The following is a 24,757-nucleotide window of genomic DNA, read 5'->3' on the forward strand; positions in this document are numbered from 1 at the left end:
TATACGTATATACATGTATATACGTATATATATATATATGTATATACATGTATATACATACATATATATACATGTATATACATACATGTATATACACATATATACATACACGTATATACACATGTATATATATATATTTATGTATGTCTATGCATGTATATATATACACATACACATAAATATACATATATATACCTATACATACATCTATATGTGTATCTGTGTATATATATACACATACATATACATTTACATATATATGCATATAGATAGGGGATTGTTATGGAGTTAGCCCACTTGAATTCTTAGTGGCTGAAAAGGACTAATAATATTTGGAGTTGGGGTGAAATTTGGAGGCTCAAGTGAGAAACACTCACCTTTGAAGCTGAATGTCGTTTGACTTTTTACTGTTTTTTTTTTTTTTTGCACGCAAGGTTAGGAAACATTCCTTGGCCGCGGGTCTCTTCCACTTACGTCGTTGGTCGTTGTCCGGCTCCCAAATTGTTCAAAAGGAGTTTTTTGCGTGGAATGAAGTTAAAGCGGGCAGGGCTTCGGTGAAAAACGTCCACTCAGGATTTCCTGTATCGGAGGAAGTCGGAGCTGCCGTTGAGTTTGCTTCGGCCAGAGGAGGCGCCGTTGCCCGCCGGAGGGCGCTCCGCCGCCGTCGCCGGGCGCTCCGTTGGCTCCTCCTGTCTGCGGCGCCGCGTTTCTTTGTAACGGAGGGTGATGTCGCTGCGTGGGGAAAAAGGCGGAAGAGACTTTTAGTCACCACACGTCGTTTCATTCAGGACGATAAGAGAAAAGGAATGCTAGATGAAAAATAAATGGAATCATAATGTCAGTGTTTTTTCCCAACCTTTTTTGAGCCGCAACACTGCATTGAAAAAAAAAAAACATCTGAAAAACTTTTCATTTGAAACGATGTGGCCGATATTAACAATAGTTCTTCTCGTCAAAGTTTTATCGACAGGAATCACAAAACCTCCAAAATATTCCCAAATCTCATTTTTCACACTGACTTGGCTCATGTCAACAAAAGTTGATGTCTGCGGACCCTCAACAACTTTCGAGCGATGCAAAAATAAATCATGTCAAAAAAACGACATAGTATAGTAAGGCTTTTTTTTCTTAAAAAACGACATAGTATAGTAAGGCTTTTTTTCTTTAAAAAAACGACATAGTATAGTAAGGCTTTTTTTCTTTAAAAAACGACATAGTATAGTAAGGCTTTTTTTCTTTAAAAAACGACATAGTATAGTAAGGCTTTTTTTCTTAAAAAAACGACATAGTATAGTAAGGCTTTTTTTCTTAAAAAAACGACATAGTATAGTAAGGCTTTTTTTCTTAAAAAAACGACATAGTATAGTAAGGCTTTTTTTCTTAAAAAAACGACATAGTATAGTAAGGCTTTTTTCTTAAAAAAACGACATAGTATAGTAAGGCTTTTTTTCTTAAAAAACGACATAGTATAGTAAGGCTTTTTTTCTTCAAAAAACGACAGTATAGTAAGGCTTTTTTTCTTAAAAAAACGACATAGTATAGTAAGGCTTTTTTCTTCAAAAAACGACATAGTATAGTAAGGCTTTTTTTCTTCAAAAAACGACATAGTATAGTAAGGCTTTTTTTCTTCAAAAAACGACATAGTATAGTAAGGCTTTTTTCTTAAAAAAACGACATAGTATAGTAAGGCTTTTTTTCTTAAAAAAACGACATAGTATAGTAAGGCTTTTTTGTCTTTAAAAACGACATAGTATAGGCTTTTTTCTTTAAAGACGACATAGTATAGTAAGGCTTATTTTCTTTAAAAACAACACAGTATAGCAAGGCTTTTTTGTCTTTAAAAACGACATAGTATAGTAAGGCTTTTTATTTACAAAAAAGACCATGTATAGTAAGGCTTTTTTCTTAAAAAATGACCATGTATGGTAAGGCTTTTTTGTTTAAAAAAGAACATGTATAGTAAGGCTTTTTTTCTTAAAAAAACGACATAGTATAGTAAGGCTTTTTTTCTTAAAAAAAACGACAGTATAGTAAGGCTTTTTTTCTTAAAAAAACGACATAGTATAGTAAGGCTTTTTTTCTTAAAAAAACGACATAGTATAGTAAGGCTTTTTTTCTTAAAAAAACGACATAGTATAGTAAGGCTTTTTTTTCGTAAAAAACGACATAGTATAGTAAGGCTTTTTTTCTTAAAAAAAACGACATAGTATAGTAAGGCTTTTTTTCTTAAAAAAACGACATAGTATAGTAAGGCTTTTTTTCTTAAAAAACGGCATAGTATAGTAAGGCTTTTTTTCTTAAAAAAACGACATAGTATAGTAAGGCTTTTTTTCTTAAAAAAACGACATAGTATAGTAAGGCTTTTTTTCTTAAAAAAACGACATAGTATAGTAAGGCTTTTTTTCTTAAAAAAACGGCATAGTATAGTAAGGCTTTTTTTCTTAAAAAAACGACATAGTATAGTAAGGCTTTTTTTCTTAAAAAAACGACATAGTATAGTAAGGCTTTTTTTCTTAAAAAAACGACATAGTATAGTAAGGCTTTTTTTCTTAAAAAAACGACATAGTATAGTAAGGCTTTTTTTCTTAAAAAAACGACATAGTATAGTAAGGCTTTTTTTCTTAAAAAAACGACATAGTATAGTAAGGCTTTTTTTCTTTAAAAAAAACGACATAGTATAGTAAGGCTTTTTTTCTTAAAAAACGGCATAGTATAGTAAGGCTTTTTTTCTTAAAAAAACGACATAGTATAGTAAGGCTTTTTTTCTTAAAAAAACGACATAGTATAGTAAGGCTTTTTTTCTTAAAAAACGACATAGTATAGTAAGGCTTTTTTTCTTAAAAAAACGACATAGTATAGTAAGGCTTTTTTTCTTAAAAAAACGACATAGTATAGTAAGGCTTTTTTTCTTAAAAAAACGACATAGTATAGTAAGGCTTTTTTTCTTAAAAAAACGACATAGTATAGTAAGGCTTTTTTTCTTCAAAAAACGACATAGTATAGTAAGGCTTTTTTTCTTAAAAAAACGACATAGTATAGTAAGGCTTTTTTTCTTAAAAAAACGACATAGTATAGTAAGGCTTTTTTTCTTCAAAAAACGACATAGTATAGTAAGGCTTTTTTTCTTCAAAAAACGACATAGTATAGTAAGGCTTTTTTTCTTCAAAAAACGACATAGTATAGTAAAGCTTTTTTTCTTCAAAAAACGACATAGTATAGTTAGGCTTTTTTTCTTAAAAAAACGACAGTATAGTAAGGCTTTTTTTCTTAAAAAAACGACATAGTATAGTAAGGCTTTTTTTCTTAAAAAAACGACATAGTATAGTAAGGCTTTTTTTCTTAAAAAAACGACATAGTATAGTAAGGCTTTTTTTCTTAAAAAAACGACATAGTATAGTAAGGCTTTTTTTCTTAAAAAAAACGACATAGTATAGTAAGGCTTTTTTTCTTAAAAAAACGACATAGTATAGTAAGGCTTTTTTTCTTAAAAAAACGACATAGTATAGTAAGGCTTTTTTTCTTAAAAAAACGACATAGTATAGTAAGGCTTTTTTTCTTAAAAAAACGACATAGTATAGTAAGGCTTTTTTTCTTAAAAAAACGACATAGTATAGTAAGGCTTTTTTCTTAAAAAAACGACATAGTATAGTAAGGCTTTTTTTCTTAAAAAAACGACATAGTATAGTAAGGCTTTTTTGTCTTTAAAAACGACATAGTATAGGCTTTTTTCTTTAAAGACGACATAGTATAGTAAGGCTTATTTTCTTTAAAAACGACACAGTATAGCAAGGCTTTTTTGTCTTTAAAAACGACATAGTATAGTAAGGCTTTTTATTTACAAAAAAGACCATGTATAGTAAGGCTTTTTTCTTAAAAAATGACCATGTATGGTAAGGCTTTTTTGTTTAAAAAAGACCATGTATAGTAAGGCTTTTTTTCTTAAAAAAACGACATAGTATAGTAAGGCTTTTTTTCTTAAAAAACCGACATAGTATAGTAAGGCTTTTTTTCTTAAAAAAAACGACATAGTATAGTAAGGCTTTTTTTCTTAAAAAAACGACATAGTATAGTAAGGCTTTTTTCGTAAAAAAACGACATAGTATAGTAAGGCTTTTTTTCTTAAAAAAACGACATAGTATAGTAAGGCTTTTTTTCTTAAAAAAACGACATAGTATAGTAAGGCTTTTTTTCTTAAAAAAACGACATAGTATAGTAAGGCTTTTTTTCTTAAAAAAACGACATAGTATAGTAAGGCTTTTTTTCTTAAAAAAACGACATAGTATAGTAAGGCTTTTTTTCTTAAAAAAAACGACAGTATAGTAAGGCTTTTTTTCTTAAAAAAACGACATAGTATAGTAAGGCATTTTTTCTTAAAAAAACGACATAGTATAGTAAGGCTTTTTTTCTTAAAAAAACGACATAGTATAGTAAGGCTTTTTTTCGTAAAAAACGACATAGTATAGTAAGGCTTTTTTTCTTAAAAAAACGACATAGTATAGTAAGGCTTTTTTTCTTAAAAAAACGACATAGTATAGTAAGGCTTTTTTTCTTAAAAAACGGCATAGTATAGTAAGGCTTTTTTTCTTAAAAAAAACGACATAGTATAGTAAGGCTTTTTTTCTTAAAAAAACGACATAGTATAGTAAGGCTTTTTTTCTTTAAAAAACGACATAGTATAGTAAGGCTTTTTTTCTTAAAAAAACGACATAGTATAGTAAGGCTTTTTTTCTTTAAAAAAACGACATAGTATAGTAAGGCTTTTTTTCTTAAAAAACGGCATAGTATAGTAAGGCTTTTTTTCTTAAAAAAACGACATAGTATAGTAAGGCTTTTTTTCTTAAAAAAACGACATAGTATAGTAAGGCTTTTTTTCTTAAAAAACGACATAGTATAGTAAGGCTTTTTTTCTTAAAAAAACGACATAGTATAGTAAGGCTTTTTTTCTTAAAAAAACGACATAGTATAGTAAGGCTTTTTTTCTTAAAAAAACGACATAGTATAGTAAGGCTTTTTTTCTTAAAAAAACGACATAGTATAGTAAGGCTTTTTTTCTTAAAAAAACGACATAGTATAGTAAGGCTTTTTTTCTTCAAAAAACGACATAGTATAGTAAGGCTTTTTTTCTTAAAAAAACGACATAGTATAGTAAGGCTTTTTTCTAAAAAAAACGACATAGTATAGTAAGGCTTTTTTCTTAAAAAAACGACATAGTATAGTAAGGCTTTTTTCTTTAAAAAACGACATAGTATAGTAAGGCTTTTTTTCTTCAAAAAACGACATAGTATAGTAAGGCTTTTTTTCTTCAAAAAACGACATAGTATAGTAAGGCTTTTTTTCTTAAAAAAACGACATAGTATAGTAAGGCTTTTTTTCTTCAAAAAACGACATAGTATAGTAAGGCTTTTTTTCTTAAAAAAACGACATAGTATAGTAAGGCTTTTTTTCTTAAAAAAACGACATAGTATAGTAAGGCTTTTTTTCTTAAAAAAACGACAGTATAGTAAGGCTTTTTTTCTTAAAAAAACGACATAGTATAGTAAGGCTTTTTTTCTTAAAAAAACGACATAGTATAGTAAGGCTTTTTTTCTTTAAAAAAACGACATAGTATAGTAAGGCTTTTTTTCTTAAAAAACGGCATAGTATAGTAAGGCTTTTTTTCTTAAAAAAACGACATAGTATAGTAAGGCTTTTTTTCTTAAAAAAACGACATAGTATAGTAAGGCTTTTTTTCTTAAAAAACGACATAGTATAGTAAGGCTTTTTTTCTTAAAAAAACGACATAGTATAGTAAGGCTTTTTTTCTTAAAAAAACGACATAGTATAGTAAGGCTTTTTTTCTTAAAAAAACGACATAGTATAGTAAGGCTTTTTTTCTTAAAAAAACGACATAGTATAGTAAGGCTTTTTTTCTTCAAAAAACGACATAGTATAGTAAGGCTTTTTTTCTTCAAAAAACGACATAGTATAGTAAGGCTTTTTTTCTTAAAAAAACGACATAGTATAGTAAGGCTTTTTTCTAAAAAAAACGACATAGTATAGTAAGGCTTTTTTCTTAAAAAAACGACATAGTATAGTAAGGCTTTTTTCTTTAAAAAACGACATAGTATAGTAAGGCTTTTTTTCTTCAAAAAACGACATAGTATAGTAAGGCTTTTTTTCTTAAAAAACGACATAGTATAGTAAGGCTTTTTTTCTTAAAAAAACGACATAGTATAGTAAGGCTTTTTTTCTTCAAAAAACGACATAGTATAGTAAGGCTTTTTTTCTTAAAAAAACGACATAGTATAGTAAGGCTTTTTTTCTTCAAAAAACGACATAGTATAGTAAGGCTTTTTTTCTTCAAAAAACGACATAATATAGTAAGGCTTTTTTTCTTCAAAAAACGACATAGTATAGTAAGGCTTTTTTCTTAAAAAAACGACATAGTATAGTAAGGCTTTTTTTCTTTAAAAAACGACATAGTATAGTAAGGCTTTTTTTTCTTAAAAAAACGACATAGTATAGTAAGGCTTTTTTTTCTTAAAAAAACGACATAGTATAGTAAGGCTTTTTTTCTTAAAAAAACGACATAGTATAGAAAGGCTTTTTTTCTTAAAAAAAGGACAGTATAGTAAGGCTTTTTTTTAAATTAAAAAACGACATAGTATAGTAAGGCTTTTTTCTTTAAAAAAACGACATAGTATAGTAAGGCTTTTTTTCTTAAAAAAACGACATAGTATAGTAAGGCTTTTTTTCTTAAAAAAACGACATAGTATAGTAAGGCTTTTTTTCTTAAAAAAAACGACATAGTATAGTAAGGCTTTTTTTCTTAAAAAAACGACATAGTATAGTAAGGCTTTTTTTCTTAAAAAAACGACATAGTATAGTAAGGCTTTTTTTCTTAAAAAAACGACATAGTATAGTAAGGCTTTTTTTCTTAAAAAAACGACATAGTATAGTAAGGCTTTTTTTCTTAAAAAAACGACATAGTATAGTAAGGCTTTTTTCTTAAAAAAACGACATAGTATAGTAAGGCTTTTTTTCTTAAAAAAACGACATAGTATAGTAAGGCTTTTTTGTCTTTAAAAACGACATAGTATAGGCTTTTTTCTTTAAAGACGACATAGTATAGTAAGGCTTATTTTCTTTAAAAACGACACAGTATAGCAAGGCTTTTTTGTCTTTAAAAACGACATAGTATAGTAAGGCTTTTTATTTACAAAAAAGACCATGTATAGTAAGGCTTTTTTCTTAAAAAATGACCATGTATGGTAAGGCTTTTTTGTTTAAAAAAGACCATGTATAGTAAGGCTTTTTTTCTTAAAAAAACGACATAGTATAGTAAGGCTTTTTTTCTTAAAAAACCGACATAGTATAGTAAGGCTTTTTTTCTTAAAAAAAACGACATAGTATAGTAAGGCTTTTTTTCTTAAAAAAACGACATAGTATAGTAAGGCTTTTTTCGTAAAAAAACGACATAGTATAGTAAGGCTTTTTTTCTTAAAAAAACGACATAGTATAGTAAGGCTTTTTTTCTTAAAAAAACGACATAGTATAGTAAGGCTTTTTTTCTTAAAAAAACGACATAGTATAGTAAGGCTTTTTTTCTTAAAAAAACGACATAGTATAGTAAGGCTTTTTTTCTTAAAAAAACGACATAGTATAGTAAGGCTTTTTTTCTTAAAAAAAACGACAGTATAGTAAGGCTTTTTTTCTTAAAAAAACGACATAGTATAGTAAGGCATTTTTTCTTAAAAAAACGACATAGTATAGTAAGGCTTTTTTTCTTAAAAAAACGACATAGTATAGTAAGGCTTTTTTTCGTAAAAAACGACATAGTATAGTAAGGCTTTTTTTCTTAAAAAAACGACATAGTATAGTAAGGCTTTTTTTCTTAAAAAAACGACATAGTATAGTAAGGCTTTTTTTCTTAAAAAACGGCATAGTATAGTAAGGCTTTTTTTCTTAAAAAAAACGACATAGTATAGTAAGGCTTTTTTTCTTAAAAAAACGACATAGTATAGTAAGGCTTTTTTTCTTTAAAAAACGACATAGTATAGTAAGGCTTTTTTTCTTAAAAAAACGACATAGTATAGTAAGGCTTTTTTTCTTTAAAAAAACGACATAGTATAGTAAGGCTTTTTTTCTTAAAAAACGGCATAGTATAGTAAGGCTTTTTTTCTTAAAAAAACGACATAGTATAGTAAGGCTTTTTTTCTTAAAAAAACGACATAGTATAGTAAGGCTTTTTTTCTTAAAAAACGACATAGTATAGTAAGGCTTTTTTTCTTAAAAAAACGACATAGTATAGTAAGGCTTTTTTTCTTAAAAAAACGACATAGTATAGTAAGGCTTTTTTTCTTAAAAAAACGACATAGTATAGTAAGGCTTTTTTTCTTAAAAAAACGACATAGTATAGTAAGGCTTTTTTTCTTAAAAAAACGACATAGTATAGTAAGGCTTTTTTTCTTCAAAAAACGACATAGTATAGTAAGGCTTTTTTTCTTAAAAAAACGACATAGTATAGTAAGGTTTTTTTCTAAAAAAAACGACATAGTATAGTAAGGCTTTTTTCTTAAAAAAACGACATAGTATAGTAAGGCTTTTTTCTTTAAAAAACGACATAGTATAGTAAGGCTTTTTTTCTTCAAAAAACGACATAGTATAGTAAGGCTTTTTTTCTTAAAAAAACGACATAGTATAGTAAGGCTTTTTTTCTTAAAAAAACGACATAGTATAGTAAGGCTTTTTTTCTTCAAAAAACGACATAGTATAGTAAGGCTTTTTTTCTTAAAAAAACGACATAGTATAGTAAGGCTTTTTTTCTTAAAAAAACGACATAGTATAGTAAGGCTTTTTTTCTTCAAAAAACGACATAGTATAGTAAGGCTTTTTTTCTTCAAAAAACGACATAGTATAGTAAGGCTTTTTTCTTAAAAAAACGACATAGTATAGTAAGGCTTTTTTCTAAAAAAAACGACATAGTATAGTAAGGCTTTTTTCTAAAAAAAAAACGACATAGTATAGTTAGGCTTTTTTTCTTAAAAAAACGACAGTATAGTAAGGCTTTTTTTCTTAAAAAAACGACATAGTATAGTAAGGCTTTTTTTCTTAAAAAAACGACATAGTATAGTAAGGCTTTTTTTCTTTAAAAAAACGACATAGTATAGTAAGGCTTTTTTTCTTAAAAAACGGCATAGTATAGTAAGGCTTTTTTTCTTAAAAAAACGACATAGTATAGTAAGGCTTTTTTTCTTAAAAAAACGACATAGTATAGTAAGGCTTTTTTTCTTAAAAAACGACATAGTATAGTAAGGCTTTTTTTCTTAAAAAAACGACATAGTATAGTAAGGCTTTTTTTCTTAAAAAAACGACATAGTATAGTAAGGCTTTTTTTCTTAAAAAAACGACATAGTATAGTAAGGCTTTTTTTCTTAAAAAAACGACATAGTATAGTAAGGCTTTTTTTCTTCAAAAAACGACATAGTATAGTAAGGCTTTTTTTCTTCAAAAAACGACATAGTATAGTAAGGCTTTTTTTCTTAAAAAAACGACATAGTATAGTAAGGCTTTTTTCTAAAAAAAACGACATAGTATAGTAAGGCTTTTTTCTTAAAAAAACGACATAGTATAGTAAGGCTTTTTTCTTTAAAAAACGACATAGTATAGTAAGGCTTTTTTTCTTCAAAAAACGACATAGTATAGTAAGGCTTTTTTTCTTAAAAAACGACATAGTATAGTAAGGCTTTTTTTCTTAAAAAAACGACATAGTATAGTAAGGCTTTTTTTCTTCAAAAAACGACATAGTATAGTAAGGCTTTTTTTCTTAAAAAAACGACATAGTATAGTAAGGCTTTTTTTCTTCAAAAAACGACATAGTATAGTAAGGCTTTTTTTCTTCAAAAAACGACATAATATAGTAAGGCTTTTTTTCTTCAAAAAACGACATAGTATAGTAAGGCTTTTTTTCTTAAAAAAACGACATAGTATAGTAAGGCTTTTTTTCTTAAAAAAACGACATAGTATAGTAAGGCTTTTTTTCTTCAAAAAACGACATAGTATAGTAAGGCTTTTTTTCTTAAAAAAACGACATAGTATAGTAAGGCTTTTTTTCTTAAAAAAACGACATAGTATAGTAAGGCTTTTTTTCTTCAAAAAACGACATAGTATAGTAAGGCTTTTTTTCTTCAAAAAACGACATAGTATAGTAAGGCTTTTTTCTTAAAAAAACGACATAGTATAGTAAGGCTTTTTTCTAAAAAAAACGACATAGTATAGTAAGGCTTTTTTCTAAAAAAAAAACGACATAGTATAGTTAGGCTTTTTTTCTTAAAAAAACGACAGTATAGTAAGGCTTTTTTTCTTAAAAAAACGACATAGTATAGTAAGGCTTTTTTTCTTAAAAAAACGACATAGTATAGTAAGGCTTTTTTTCTTTAAAAAAACGACATAGTATAGTAAGGCTTTTTTTCTTAAAAAACGGCATAGTATAGTAAGGCTTTTTTTCTTAAAAAAACGACATAGTATAGTAAGGCTTTTTTTCTTAAAAAAACGACATAGTATAGTAAGGCTTTTTTTCTTAAAAAACGACATAGTATAGTAAGGCTTTTTTTCTTAAAAAAACGACATAGTATAGTAAGGCTTTTTTTCTTAAAAAAACGACATAGTATAGTAAGGCTTTTTTTCTTAAAAAAACGACATAGTATAGTAAGGCTTTTTTTCTTAAAAAAACGACATAGTATAGTAAGGCTTTTTTTCTTCAAAAAACGACATAGTATAGTAAGGCTTTTTTTCTTCAAAAAACGACATAGTATAGTAAGGCTTTTTTTCTTAAAAAAACGACATAGTATAGTAAGGCTTTTTTCTAAAAAAAACGACATAGTATAGTAAGGCTTTTTTCTTAAAAAAACGACATAGTATAGTAAGGCTTTTTTCTTTAAAAAACGACATAGTATAGTAAGGCTTTTTTTCTTCAAAAAACGACATAGTATAGTAAGGCTTTTTTTCTTAAAAAACGACATAGTATAGTAAGGCTTTTTTTCTTAAAAAAACGACATAGTATAGTAAGGCTTTTTTTCTTCAAAAAACGACATAGTATAGTAAGGCTTTTTTTCTTAAAAAAACGACATAGTATAGTAAGGCTTTTTTTCTTCAAAAAACGACATAGTATAGTAAGGCTTTTTTTCTTCAAAAAACGACATAATATAGTAAGGCTTTTTTTCTTCAAAAAACGACATAGTATAGTAAGGCTTTTTTCTTAAAAAAACGACATAGTATAGTAAGGCTTTTTTTCTTTAAAAAACGACATAGTATAGTAAGGCTTTTTTTTCTTAAAAAAACGACATAGTATAGTAAGGCTTTTTTTTCTTAAAAAAACGACATAGTATAGTAAGGCTTTTTTTCTTAAAAAAACGACATAGTATAGAAAGGCTTTTTTTCTTAAAAAAAGGACAGTATAGTAAGGCTTTTTTTTAAATTAAAAAACGACATAGTATAGTAAGGCTTTTTTCTTTAAAAAAACAACATAGTATAGTAAGGCTTACCGAATGAAAAAGCGCCACAGGGTCCAGACGAGGATGACGAGGAGGCCCAGCAGCCAGCACTGCGTGATGAAGAAGGGCAGCGGCAACATGATGGTGTTGGGGTCGTACTTGAGCACGATGAGAAACTCCGTCACCGTGATGGCCGCCACCAGCCACGCTTGCTGGCCCAGCTTCTTGTGGAACTTCCTGCCGGGCCCCAAACCACAAGACCAGTCCGTCAGGGCGCTCGCACCTTGAAAGATGCCCTCGCTACTCACGGGTCGTCCATAAAGTCGTAGATCTCCCTCATGGCCACGCCCCCCACGTTGACGAAAAACACCAGGCGCAGGAGCACCAGGTAATGTTCCGGAGGCATCCACAGCACGAACTTGAGGTAGAACGTGTTCATCTCGGCCAGTAGGAACTTTGGGGGGGAAACCGACCTCGTTAGCCAGTCGGGGGGCGGAGCCAGGTCGGCGTTTTTACCATAAAGATGATGCCTAAAACGGCGAGCCAGCGGCGAAGGTTGGACGCCGGCTTCCACTCAAACTTGACCCAACTGTACGGGGTAAACTGGAAGGCGATTCGCTTGATTTTGCCTCTGAAAAGTCACCACACGTCATTTTGTTTGTGACGATAAGAGAAAAGGAACGCTAGATGATATATACGTGTCATAATAATGTCTGTTTTTCCCAACCTTTTTTGAGATGCGACACACTTTGCATTGAAAAAAAAATCATCTGAAGATCTTTTCATTTGAAACGATGTTGCCTAAAAAAGCCTTACTATACAATGTCATTTTTTTAAAGAAAAAAAGCCTTACTATATATACTACGTCGTTTTTTGAGAAAAAAAAGCCTTACTATACTATGTCGTTTTTTAAGGAAAAAAGACTTACTATGCTATGCCGTTTCTTTAAAAAAAGCCTTACTATACTATGTTGTTTTTTTAGGGAAAAAAAGCCTTACTATACTATGTCGTTTTTTGAGAGAGAAAAAGCCTTACTATAATATGTCGGGGGGTTTTGGGAAAAAAAGCCTTAGTATACTATGTCGTTTTTTGAGAGAGAAAAACCCTTACTATAATATGTCAGTTTTTTGGGGGGGAAAAAAGCCTTACTATACTATTTCGTTTTTTTTAGGAAAAAAAGCCTTACTATACTATGTTGTTTTTTTTGGAGAAAAAAAAGCCTTACTATACTACGTCGTTTTTGGAAGAAAAAAAGCCTTACTGTTGGAGTAATCATTATTATAAATGTGTTTGCAATGCTGATTTAGGAATATAAAGCCTTATAATATACATGCTTACTATATTAATCAATATATTTGCTTATTAGGAATAGTAATGCTCATCCTAAATGTGTAACTATATTAAACAATATATATATATATATATGTGTTGATCGCTTTTATGTTAGAGTTAGAATTAATATGTGCTTTCAATGAAGACAAACGCTTACTCCAAGGTCGCTCTCCAGGACAGCTGGCTCCAGCTAGAGACTTAACAATTCACTGAGTCCTTGCTCCGAGGACTGATTACTGGAAGATACGCCTCAACCCTTTCCCCAGATACAAGTTCGCAATGAAGATCTGTGAAGGACGCTTAAATTGTTGTTGATTCAGCGGATGGCTATCAATCAACCTCCGGGATTACTCGCATATTGTTTTAAATTGTGACGCGAGGTTTGACGCTAGGTTTGCTTGATATGGAATTGTTTTGTTTCTTGCTTACGCAATTGGATCGAATCGATAACCTTGTAATTGTTTTGATTTGAGGCCTTAAATGGGCAGGACAAAATGCCGCTCAAGAGAATAATCTTGACCCGACGAGCGGGTGGATGTATTCTCTTCTTGTAAGAATTAAATGGAGATGTGACTACAGATGCCTTTTTTATTGAAAGCTGAATTTGGAAATACCCAAGGATAAACCTAACACTTACTATATATACTATGTCGTTTTTTTGAGGAAAAAAAAGCCTTACTATACAATGTCATTTTTTAAAGAAAAAAAGCCTTACTATATATACTACGTCGTTTTTTGAGAAAAAAAGCCTTACTATACTATGTTGTTTTTTGAGGAAAAAAAAGCCTTACTATACTATGTCGTTTTTTAAGAAAAAAAGCCTTACTATACGATGTCGTTTTTTTTAAGAAAAAAAGCCTTACTATACTATGTCGTTTTTTTAAGAAAAAAAGCCTTACTATACTATGTCGTTTTTTTAAGAAAAAAAGCCTTACTATACTATGTCGTTTTTTACTATGTCGTTTTTTTAAGAAAAAAAGCCTTACTATACTATGTCGTTTTTTTAAGAAAAAAAGCCTTACTATACTATGTTGTTTTTAAGAAAAAAAGCCTTACTATACTATGTCGTTTCTTTAAAAAAAGCCTTACTATACAATGTCGTTTTAAAATAAAAAAAGCCTTACTATAATATGTCTTTTTTTTGGGAAAAAAAGCCTTACTATATGTCTTTTTTTTTAAGCCTTACTATACTGTTGTTTTTTGAAGAAAAAAAGCCTTACTATATATACTATGTCGTTTTTTTTAAAGAAAAAAAGCCTTACTATATATACCATGTCGTTTTTTTAAAGAAAAAAAGCCTTACTATATATACTACGTCGTTTTTTGAGGAAAAAAAGCCTTACTATACTATGTCGTTTCTTTTTAAAAAAGCCTTGCTATACTATGTTGTTTTTTGAGAAAAAAAAGCCTTACTATACTATGACTATATTAACAATAGTCATTCTCATCAAAGTTTTATTGCCAGGAATCACAAAAACCTCCCAAATATTCCAAAATCTCATTTTCCACACTGACTTAACTAATGTCACAAAATTTGATATCTGCGGACCTTCAACAACTTTCGACCGACGCAAAAATAAATCATGTCATGTTTTTAATCTCATTGAATGACTTTTCTCCAAATATTTCTTAAATCTCCCAATATTACGCAAAAAAGTGCACTTCATGTTGGAGAAAAATAAGCAACAAAATGACTGTTGTAATGACTTGTAACAGCATTATCTATCATTTAAGGTTCATCCTAATTTGATTGTAACCTTGTAATAGTTGAATTTTAATCTCATTCTATTTATATTCCTTTTTCTCTCCAAATATGACATTACTCGCGGTTGGGAAACGCTGACTTACACAACACAAAGCCAGCCAATTTGCTTCAACATCAGTATCGAGCCATCTTTTTTTTCCCCCCCGTGTTTTTAAATCGAATCTAAAATGCAAATCCCGCGCCAAAACTCACGGACAAGTGAAAGACTTACTTGTAAGTGGGAATATTCCAGAGGCCCTGCCACTGATAAGGCTTCATGGACAACCACGCCAGGGTCTTCATGCCGCAGTAGATGCCCAGACCGTTGCACAGCAACACATCCATGATCCACTGCAAGAACAACAACATCCTTTGACTTTTTAGTTTTTCTTAAAAAGGCCCAAAACTTTTTTGTAGCCACCTACGTGATCCCACCAGCATTCGGAAAAGTTTGGCAGCTGGTGCTCCAGGCTGTACTCCAGGAACTCGAACATGACGCTGATGATCATGCACATCCACCAGTCGCGAATCATCAGCGTCTACAACAAGGGTGTCAGACTCGGGTTGGTTCGCGGGCCACTTTAACGTCAACTTGATTTCACGTGGGCCGGACTATTTTAGATATCATATTTAGATTTTTTTTAATAAATGGATTAAAAGAACTGGATTAAAAGATCTGAATATTCAGTTTTTTATAGATCTAAAACAATGTTTAGTTGAGCTTTTTTAAATATATTTTTAGATTTTACAAAATGATTTTTGAACTAAAAACACAGAAAAAATGGATTAAAAAATGACAATTATTGATTTAAAAGGGGGAAAATCAGGAAATTGAATATACATCTATACGCCATTTTAATTTGATCCTAAAGCTGAAAGTCGGACCATTTTAGATATAATATTTAGATGTTTTTTTTATAAATGGATTAAAATACCTGATTATTCAGTTTTTATAGATCTAAAACAATGTTTATTTAGGGTTTTTTTATATATATTTTTTTAGATTTTACAAAATGATTTTTGAACTAAAAACAGAAAAAAATGATTAAAAAATGACAATGATTGATTTAAAAGGGGGGAAATCAGGAAATTTAATATACATCTATACTCTTCATTTTAATTTGATTCTAAAACAGAAAGTTGGCACTCATCATTTACTTTCCCGGGCCACACAGTATGATGCGGTGGGCCAGATTTGGCCCCCGGGCCGCCACTTTGTCACCTGTGGTCTCGGGGGAGCCGAGAGTGACATTGGCGGGATTTCCGGTCGCCGAGGATACTTACTTTGATGTACCATCCCAGGAAATGAGCCGGGACGAAGCCGTCCAATTTGTCCTGCCGGGAGATTTGGAAAGACAGCGAGTTTAAAACTTTAAGACTTTTTTTTTTAAAAGTGACGAGCGCGTCGTACCCAGACGTTGTGTAACGGGTCGCTGGCGTTTCCCGGATCGTAGAAGAGGCAGTTTCCCCCGTAGTCGCGCTCAGGAAGGGGGACGCCCAATTTGGGGTCGATGTATTTCATGAACTGTCGCCCGTCATGCACCGTCTAAATCAGGGGAATCAAACTCAAGTTTTTGTGGTGGGCGGGCGAGCCACATTGTAGTTTCACATTTCATTCCAAGGGTCGTTATGTCTTCTAATTAACATACCTGTCAACCTCTGCCGACAACTGCCCTTATAAATGATTATGATTCCCCTTAGAAATCCCCCAAAAACCTTACAAACACCGTACGACTCGTACGAGTCGTAAGGTGTTTGTAAGGTTTTTGGAGGGGTTTGTAAGGGGAATCATAATCATTTATAAGGGCAGTTATCGGCAGAGGTTGACAGGTATGAATTAAGCTCCCAAAATGAATCCGTTCATGAATTGACAGCTTCATTTTGGACAATAAAATCACTACAAATATTCTCTTGAAGTGGATTTTTGTACATGTATTTCCTTTTTTTATTTTAAATCAGAAGAGAGCTCATGTTAAACAAAAAATAGGGGTTTTTTTTTATTTAAAAAGGAAAAAAGTAAATATTGAGTTTTTGAAAATCTATTCATTAACAGTGAAAAATAAAAATGGTAAAGAGAAAACATTTTAGATTTCCTTTTTTTTTTCCAAATGGGAGTAAAAGAACTGGATCAAAAGCCCTAAATATTCCGTTTGTTAAAAACCAGATTTGAAAAAATGCGGGTTTGAACTACAGTAGGTAGCCTCACCTGGAAGAGGATGAAGATGAGGAAGAGCTCATAGACGACCGTCACGCACAGCCAGAAACGCCAATACGCTGCAGAGACAAAAAAACACATTTTTCCCATTTCCAACATTTTGCACAAGAGCTCATTATTGTGATAATTACCCATAGACTGATATTTAAAAAAAAAAAATCATTTTAATAATATTGGTCATATATATCGCCCAGCTCTAGCCACGCCCATATTTTCTTCGGTGAAGGACGACCCAAACGGGCTCAAACAATGTCTTTTGCCCGGAAGGAAACGGAATGCCGGGAAGATGAACGTTACGAGGGCGCCGTGCGTACACAGCCACTTATCTTACTTGCTTCCTTCCTTCCTTTTTTACTGCGCGTTGACATTCGAAAGGAAGCGTGTTTGGTTCCATTTAAGGCAAGGCTGACAAACTCGGGTTGGTTTGCGGGCCGCATTAACGTCAACTTCATTTCATGTGGGCCGGACCATTTTAGATATAATATTTTGATTTTTTTTTTTTATAAATGGATTAAAAGAACTGGATTAAAAGCCCTGAATATTCCGTTTTTTTATAGATCTAAAACAATGTTTATTTTAGCTTCTTTTATATATTTTACAAAATGATTTTTGAACTAAAAACACGGAAAAAATTGATTAAAAAATGACAATGATTGATTTAAAAGGGGGGAAATCAGGAAATTTAATATACATCTATACTCCTCATTTGAATTTGATCCTAAAACAGAAAGTCGGCACTCATTATTTACTTTCTCGGGCCACACAAAATGATGCGGCGGGCCAGATTTGGCCCCCGGGCCGCCACTTTGACACGTGATTTAAGGCAAGGGTTCATTTCATTTTAGATATAATATTTAGATTTTTTTTTTATTGAATTAAAAAAAACTGGATCAAAAGCCCTAAATAGTCCGTTTTTATAGGTCTAAAACAATGTTTACTTGAGCTTTTTTTCTTAGTAATGGAAATTTTATTTTAATCATGTTTTTCATTTCAAAAGGAAACAAAATATATTTTTAAATGATGTTCAATATTACAGTGGAAAACGGAAAATATTTGTATATTTAAATTTTAGATTTTACAAAATGCCTTTTGAACTAAAACCACGAAAAAAAATTGGATTAAAAAATGGATTGATTTTAAAAAGGGGAAAATCAGGAAATGTAATGTACATCTATCATCATTTGAATTTGATCCTAAAATAGAAAGTCATGATTTACTTTCTCGGGCCCCCGGGCCGCCACTTTGACACCTGTGATTTAAGGGTCTCGAGCATGCCCAGCCTTGTCAAAAGAGACGATAGAAGCAAATACTGCCTTGTCGAAAGTCTGGGAAATATATTTTAGGCATCAAGAGGGCCGATGCCATTCAAAGCAAAAGTTGCGGTGTTCAAATTAGAAAAGAAATTCTCAACTCCACCAAAACAAGTTTGACAAGCACAAATAAAAGCAATGTTCTTTTGTGGTTCCACGCTCAGGGCGATAAAAAAAAAGTGTCACGTACGTTACAGTTCAGCGGCCATTATCCCTTTAACCAAACCATTAGATGACTCAAGTCACCTCGCCTCAATATGCCAAAGTATACTGACAAACAAAAAGTAGCATTGATGCGAATGAAACTTTTATAAAAAAATGTATCTCATGTAAACACGGTTTTGGAAAATGGCGCTATCACGGGCTAAACTGCTAGTACAGTGGTACCTCTACATACGAGCAGCTCTACCTACGAGATGCTCGAGATACGAGGAAAATTTCGAGTAAATAATTCGCTCTAGATACGAGAAACATTTCGAGATGCAACCAAGCCAGGTGGCCATAACATGAGAGGCTGTTTATCATTGTAGCGCACTGTCTTTTTTGCCGCATCTTTTTCGTGTATAACAGATATCTGCGAGCACTGAACGATTTATTCAGACGAGTTTCGACCAGGAAACGCACAAAGCACATGCGCGGGCAAAAAGAGGGCTTTCTGGGTAATGAAGTATACTCGTGCACACAACACCGATAGCCAATGGCACCCTTTCTCAGAAGAAAACTTCATTACCCACAATCAATACGTGGGTAGGCTGTTATTCCTTCCTTAGCCTGTTAGCTCCCGCGATCGCTCATTCAAGACTACTTCTTGTTGGCAAGTGGTCGTGCGTTATCCTATTGTGAGGACATTTGTGTGCATCATTTTCGGAATATTTTGAAGGGTAGACAACAGCAAACAGCCAATTGATAGCGAACGTGAGGGTGGAGGCGTGGCAAACAGCTAACCCGGACAGAACGAAGGTAAAAAAAAAAAATCAGAATTCAGTTTTGTGTAAAGTTACATTAAACGTATGTTTGAGTCTGTATATATTAATCCAAGTTAATGTAAATTTGTTTGTTCAGTTACGAGTGCGTTGCCGTGGAAAGATACCCCCACGCCCCCCTCCCCTCTCTTTCTGTCCCTCTCTGTACCCTCCACGAAATCCACCCAATTTTAGTTATTTTAAACACATTTTATTACTATTAAACCACTAGTTATGTGTTACTTTGTTAATAGATGGCGGATTAGAAGAAATAAAACATTTTTTCCAATCCAATATCCTGTTTTTGGTGTTTTTTCAGAAGGTTGGAACAAATTAATTTGTTTTTAGTTCATTTCAATGGGAAACGTTCGCTCGAGTTATGAGAAGATCGACATACGATCTCAGTCCCGGAACGCATTAAGATCGTATCTCGAGGTACCACTGTATTTCATGGCAATATTCCGCCATTTTCAAATTCTCATCACTACTTTGACTCAATGATAAGAAGTGAAATAATCAAATTTGAATATCCATTGCACATCCAGGGATGCTAATAGTGTTGATCTTACCTGGATGTGGTCGAGTGAAGGGTCCATCTTTTGCTTGAGTCACCCCAAAACAAAGAAAAACCAGTATGCTGGCCACAATCCCCCTTAAAAAAAAGAAACAAATACGAAACGTTTTTCACTCAACCCAGACCATCCAGTACAAATATTAGCAGCTTTATTGCTAAAACATAGACTCCTAGAAGCTCTCTTAAGGACGACACGTCAAAGCCAAGCGGGCTCGGTGGGCCGATTCCAGGAAAAGCGCTAACGTCTTTATCTGGCAACCAAGCACTACCATTGCCAGGAAAAATCGCTAACGTCTTTATCTGGCAACCAAGCAGTGATGTCGCCAGGACAAATTGCTAACGTTTTTATCTGGCAACCAAGCAGTGATGTCGCCATGACAAATTGCTAACGTTTTTATCTGGCAACCAAGCGCTGCCATCGCCAGGAAAAATTGCTAATGTTTTTATCTGCCAACCAAGCAGTGATGTCGCCAGGACAAATTGCTAACGTTTTTATCTGGCAACCAAGCAGTGATGTCGCCAGGAAAAATCGCTAACATTTTTATCTGGCAACCAAGCAGTGATGTCGCCAGGACAAATTGCTAACGTTTTTATCTGGCAACCAAGCAGTGATGTCGCCAGGACAAATTGCTAACGTTTTTATCTGGCAACCAAGCAGTGATGTCGCCAGGAAAAATCGCTAACGTTTTTATCTGGCAACCAAGCAGTGATGTCGCCAGGACAAATTGCTAACGTTTTTATCTGGCAACCAAGCGCTGTCGTCGCCAGGACAAATTGCTAACGTTTTTATCCGGCAACCAAGCAGTGATGTCGCCAGGAAAAATTGCTAACGTTTTTATCTGGCAACCAAGCGCCACCGACAGCTGCAAATTTTGTTAACGAAGTCCCGCCACGCCGTGTCCACCTCCCGCAGAGATCACGAATAATATTAAATATTTGCTAGTGGGTAAAGAGAATATTTTTTTCAGATTTTGTAAGCCTTTTTTCTAGCGAGCGCCACATCCAAAAATAAAGCTCCATATGATTTTATTTTCCAAAGCTTTTTAAAAATAGTTTCCTTTTGTCAATGGAAAGAAATCAAAAACACAAAAGAGCAAAATCAACTCACGTTTTCGTTTTAGCCAACACGTGTCGACGCTGCTAAAAAAAAAGTGTTGTTAAGTGAGCGCGCCACTTTCAAAATAATGGAACGTTTTGACGACGCGCAAAATGCAAAACTTATTTAGAACACCATGTTGCCTTTCAAAATGAATCGTCACTAAGCTAAAATGGAGAGCCAAAAACTAAAAACTTTACATATTTGAATTTTTTTCATGTAAATTCCTGCAAATAACAGCTTTATTTTTTAAGTGTGGGCGGGGTTTCATATTATTGATACAGAATGCGTATTTAGCAGTTTGCTAAAGACTGGCTGCGTTCAATACGTGAACTTCCCCCGCAAGACGGACCGGCTGACCTCTTAGTGTTGAAGGCGGTGTCCTGCGGCGTCTCCTCCAGAAGCGTGACGTAAACCAGAGCACACGTCAGGATGAACAGAACGGTGAGGGTGTGAGCCCGCCTGTCAAAAAAGAAGGAGGGGCCAGACAGCTTTACTACCAAGCTGACTCATGACATTTCTTACCTAATACAATGCAAGAAACAGGTACAACCCAATCCAGACAGCTTGTGTGCAAACTTATGAATTTCATACCTGGCAACCTGGACCAATTGTTTCCCTTATTAATGATTGCAATTCCCCTTATTAAGTGATAAAAAATAAAAAAAAATAATTAAAAAAACTTACAATTGCAACATGGCACATATTTACTCACATAGGGCGCACTTAAAAGTAAAAAAAATATTCCCCAAAGTGGATGGGGTACCCAATCAGTCGGTGCGCCTTGTGTATGCACTATCAAGATTGTGTAGATGTCACTGTATGACGCTGACAGCTTGACTGTCTAAATCACCTGTGTCAAAGTGGCGGCCCGTGGGCCAAATCTGGCCCGCCGCATCATTCTGTGTGGCCCGGGAAAGTAAATGATGAGTGCCGACTTTCTGTTTTAGGATCAAATTCAAATGAAGAGTATAGATGTATATTACATTTCTTGATTTTCCCCCTTTTAAATCAATCATTTTATTTTTTCGGTGTTTTTAGTTCAAAAATATATTTAAAAAAGCTAAAATAAACAATGTTTTAGATCTATAAAAAAAACTGAATATTCAGGGCTTTTAATCCAGTTCTTTTAATCCATTTATAAAAAAAAATCTACATATTATATCTAAAATGGTCCGGCCCAGGTGAAATCAAGTTGACGTTAAAGCGGCCCGCGAACCAACCAGTCTGACACCCTTGGTCTAAGTACATTGCTTGCTGACGCGCTATATTCATATAGTGAAAAGGCAGAGGTGACTGAGTTCATCTCATGCATAAAGCATGACAAAACTATTAGCAGTCGACGATGACGTTTTCGTCTGCTACCAGTGACCGAGACGATCCGGATAAAACGAGATTGGTTTTAGAATAAACGTACTTTTTCCCAAACATTTTTTTCCCGTACAAAAGTTGTTATACGGCATACACCATTTAAAATGATCAAAAAATGTATAAAATAAGGGAAAAACGTACAAGTTGACAGGTATGGAATTTCCTCAAAAATACACAACCCATTTAAATTGCTAAGATTAATCAATCACCTGCTGTTTGGTCAATTTTGTTTAAAATTCCAGATGGCAACATTTAAAACATTACTCACATAGTACAGTAATCCCTCGATTATTGAGGTTAATGTAGACCAGACATGGCCGCGATTAACGAAAAAACACAAAGTAGGGTCACCCCTATTTAGAAAAAAATATATATATATATTTATTTTACTTCAATGCTGAGTTATAGTAGCAAGCGGAGGACAGGGGGAGTGGCTTCTGATTCCGAATTTCAGCGTGGATTTTCACATTTCTATGAACTTACAAAAAAAAATTCCCCCAGGAAAAAAAACACCAAGTGGTGAAACGGCGATATTCGAGGGATTACTGTAAATGGACAAGGAAAACTTTGACCTTATTCTACCATGTACTACTCAAAACCCGCACCACAAAAAATGGGCGTTGTCCTTCCGAAACTCCATCTAAAATTTCAGTGAACTCTTTTTTTTTTTTAATGAATAAACGTTGAGAACAACAGAGAAGAGGAGAGCGCACTCACCAGAAAAACGTGTTGGTGCCGTCGTCGTAAACTTCGCACTCGGTGTTTTTTCGCTGCAAACTCTCCCTGGAGCTCTGCTTGGTGACTTTGGCTTTGAGCGGGCCGCCGAGCTCGGGGTACGCGGGGTACCCGGGGTCGCCCGTGGCGTTCCCCACCGGCTCCGGGGTGCATCGTCCGGTGGCGGAGACCGCCGTGGCGCAGCTTCTCCTAGCCTCGAGCTTCATGGCTCGGCAGGCCCGGTCGGTCGGGCTGGCTGGGCTGCTTATCTTCTTAGTTCCTCCCTCGGGACGTCACTGGTGTCGGACTGCAAAGCATCCAGATGGGAGACCAAATTAGAGCTATTTGGCCAAGATGGGAGGAGATAGGAAACCGCCTGCCGCCGCCGCCAAATCTACCGCAACAGGTCAGGCGAGCCCGGCAGCTGGGAACGACTGATATGCGGCCATGTCCATGACATCACAATTTGGAAATGTGTCATTATTTCACTAAAGTTATAATTAAAGTCATTCCCATCATAGTTTATCCACAGGAATCGAAGAAATACAAAAGAAAGCATTTCAATATCTACCGTATTCTCCCACATAGCGTATAAGCCGCACCCTTAAAATTGCCTTAAAATCGTTGAATTTGACAAAATGATGCACAATTTTCACCTCCATATTCATGGTTTTAATAAGGTGTACAAATGCGTTACTGTGAAGGGAAAATCTTAAGAAAAATCATCACGTGCTATTTCTCAGGTAGTGCCTAAATCAAGGGCGTCAGACTTCGCGGGCCGCTTTAACGTCAACTTGATTTTACGTGGGCCGGACCATTTTAGATATCATATTTAGATTTTATTTTTTTATAAATGGATTAAAGGAACTGGATTAAAAGCCCTGAATATTCCATTTTTATAGATCTAAAACAATGTTTATTTTAGCTTTTTTTTAATATATTTTTAGATTTTAAAAAATGATTTTTGAACTAAAAACACAGAAAAAATAGATTAAAAAAATACAATTATTGATTTAAAAGGGGGACAATCAGGAAATTTAATATACATCTATAATCTTCATTTTAATTTGATCCTAAAACAAAAAGTCGGCACTCATGATTTACTTTCCCGGGCCACAGTAAAAAAATGATGCGGCGGGCCAGATTTGGCCCCCGGGCCGCCACTTTGACACCAGTGGTTTACACAGTCATTTGGTGCCATACCGGTTTAAATGTGAAAAATGTGTTTTTAGCTGTTATTAGCCCCCTCGATACTCTGAGCAATGTTAATCACCACTAATTTCAGGTGTTTTGTGTTTTCAAAACAATTGCAAAGCGTGAGGAGAAACAAAAAAAAGTTTATTTGGTTATATTCGAACCTTACATGACCAGGCAAATCCTAATTTCCCCTCAAAACAATCGTCGTTTAGCCTCTAATAGATGCAAGAATGTTATCAAGACTTATCTAGACGCTTTTTTTAAAACAGCACATTACCAGCTAATATTTTATTCCCTCACACTTTAAGGCCTAAAAAGAAATATTTGCTTAAACGCTCATCTGCTGCCTGCCGTACAAAGTAGCCTCAGAAGCTAACGGTAGCATGCTAACTCAGTTTGACCTTGTCTGGCAGGTTTGTTTATTTCGAATTAGCTCCATAAAGCCAAAAAACATTTAGTCCAACCCGCCTTGTAGCTGCTTTGGACATCATATATTTCACGTTCTATTAGTCGAGGTACCACATGGAAGTTTTTTGTTCAAATAGAAGGCGTTACTTACCGACTAAATGAACCGGTTGGGTGGCTCCGAGGGATTAGCACACCACTTGGACGCCATAAATACACGCGTTTCAAACTCAAACGCCATCAAATACGGCCGATTTAACAAAACAAACCGAAGCCACGCTACAATGAATAAACCCAGACGGTCTCATTAACCACAGTCCAGACGTCACACGTGACGGGGAACCAGAATCGAGTGTAAAATTTCAG

At 33.3% G+C, this 24,757-nt stretch overlaps 1 protein-coding gene across 1 annotated transcript; it reads right to left on the reverse strand.

Moving 5' to 3' along the window:
* Window positions 1–395: 395 nt before the first annotated feature.
* ptdss2 (phosphatidylserine synthase 2) lies at window positions 396–24,743 on the reverse strand. The gene is made up of 13 exons (XM_077596028.1): window positions 24,546–24,743; window positions 22,793–23,096; window positions 21,065–21,166; window positions 19,604–19,686; window positions 16,754–16,821; window positions 15,959–16,093; window positions 15,832–15,882; window positions 14,973–15,086; window positions 14,780–14,898; window positions 11,988–12,102; window positions 11,780–11,925; window positions 11,523–11,708; window positions 396–732 (listed from the first exon to the last, which is right to left on the reverse strand). Exons 2-13 carry the CDS (start codon window positions 23,014–23,016, stop codon window positions 570–572), a joined length of 1,506 nt encoding a protein of 501 aa, XP_077452154.1. The 5' UTR covers window positions 23,017–23,096; window positions 24,546–24,743; the 3' UTR covers window positions 396–569.
* Between the last annotated feature and the right edge of the window lie 14 nt (window positions 24,744–24,757).

The sequence above is a fragment of the Stigmatopora argus genome, chromosome 3 (assembly GCF_051989625.1).
Source record: "Stigmatopora argus isolate UIUO_Sarg chromosome 3, RoL_Sarg_1.0, whole genome shotgun sequence".
Classification (NCBI taxonomy): domain Eukaryota; kingdom Metazoa; phylum Chordata; class Actinopteri; order Syngnathiformes; family Syngnathidae; genus Stigmatopora; species Stigmatopora argus.

What these genes read in the sequence shown, in the direction of transcription:
- ptdss2 (XM_077596028.1), bottom strand. Translation starts at nt 23,016, where the DNA reads ATGAAGCTCGAGGCTAGGAGAAGCTGCGCCACGGCGGTCTCCGCCACC. An exon ending in TCCTGGGATGGTACATCAAA is followed by an intron (nt 15,087 to 15,831) that starts GTAAGTATCCTC and finishes CCCTTGTTGTAG; the next exon opens with ACGCTGATGATTCGCGACTG. An exon ending in CTGTGGCGCTTTTTCATTCG is followed by an intron (nt 733 to 11,522) that starts GTAAGCCTTACT and finishes TTCCCCACGCAG; the next exon opens with CGACATCACCCTCCGTTACA.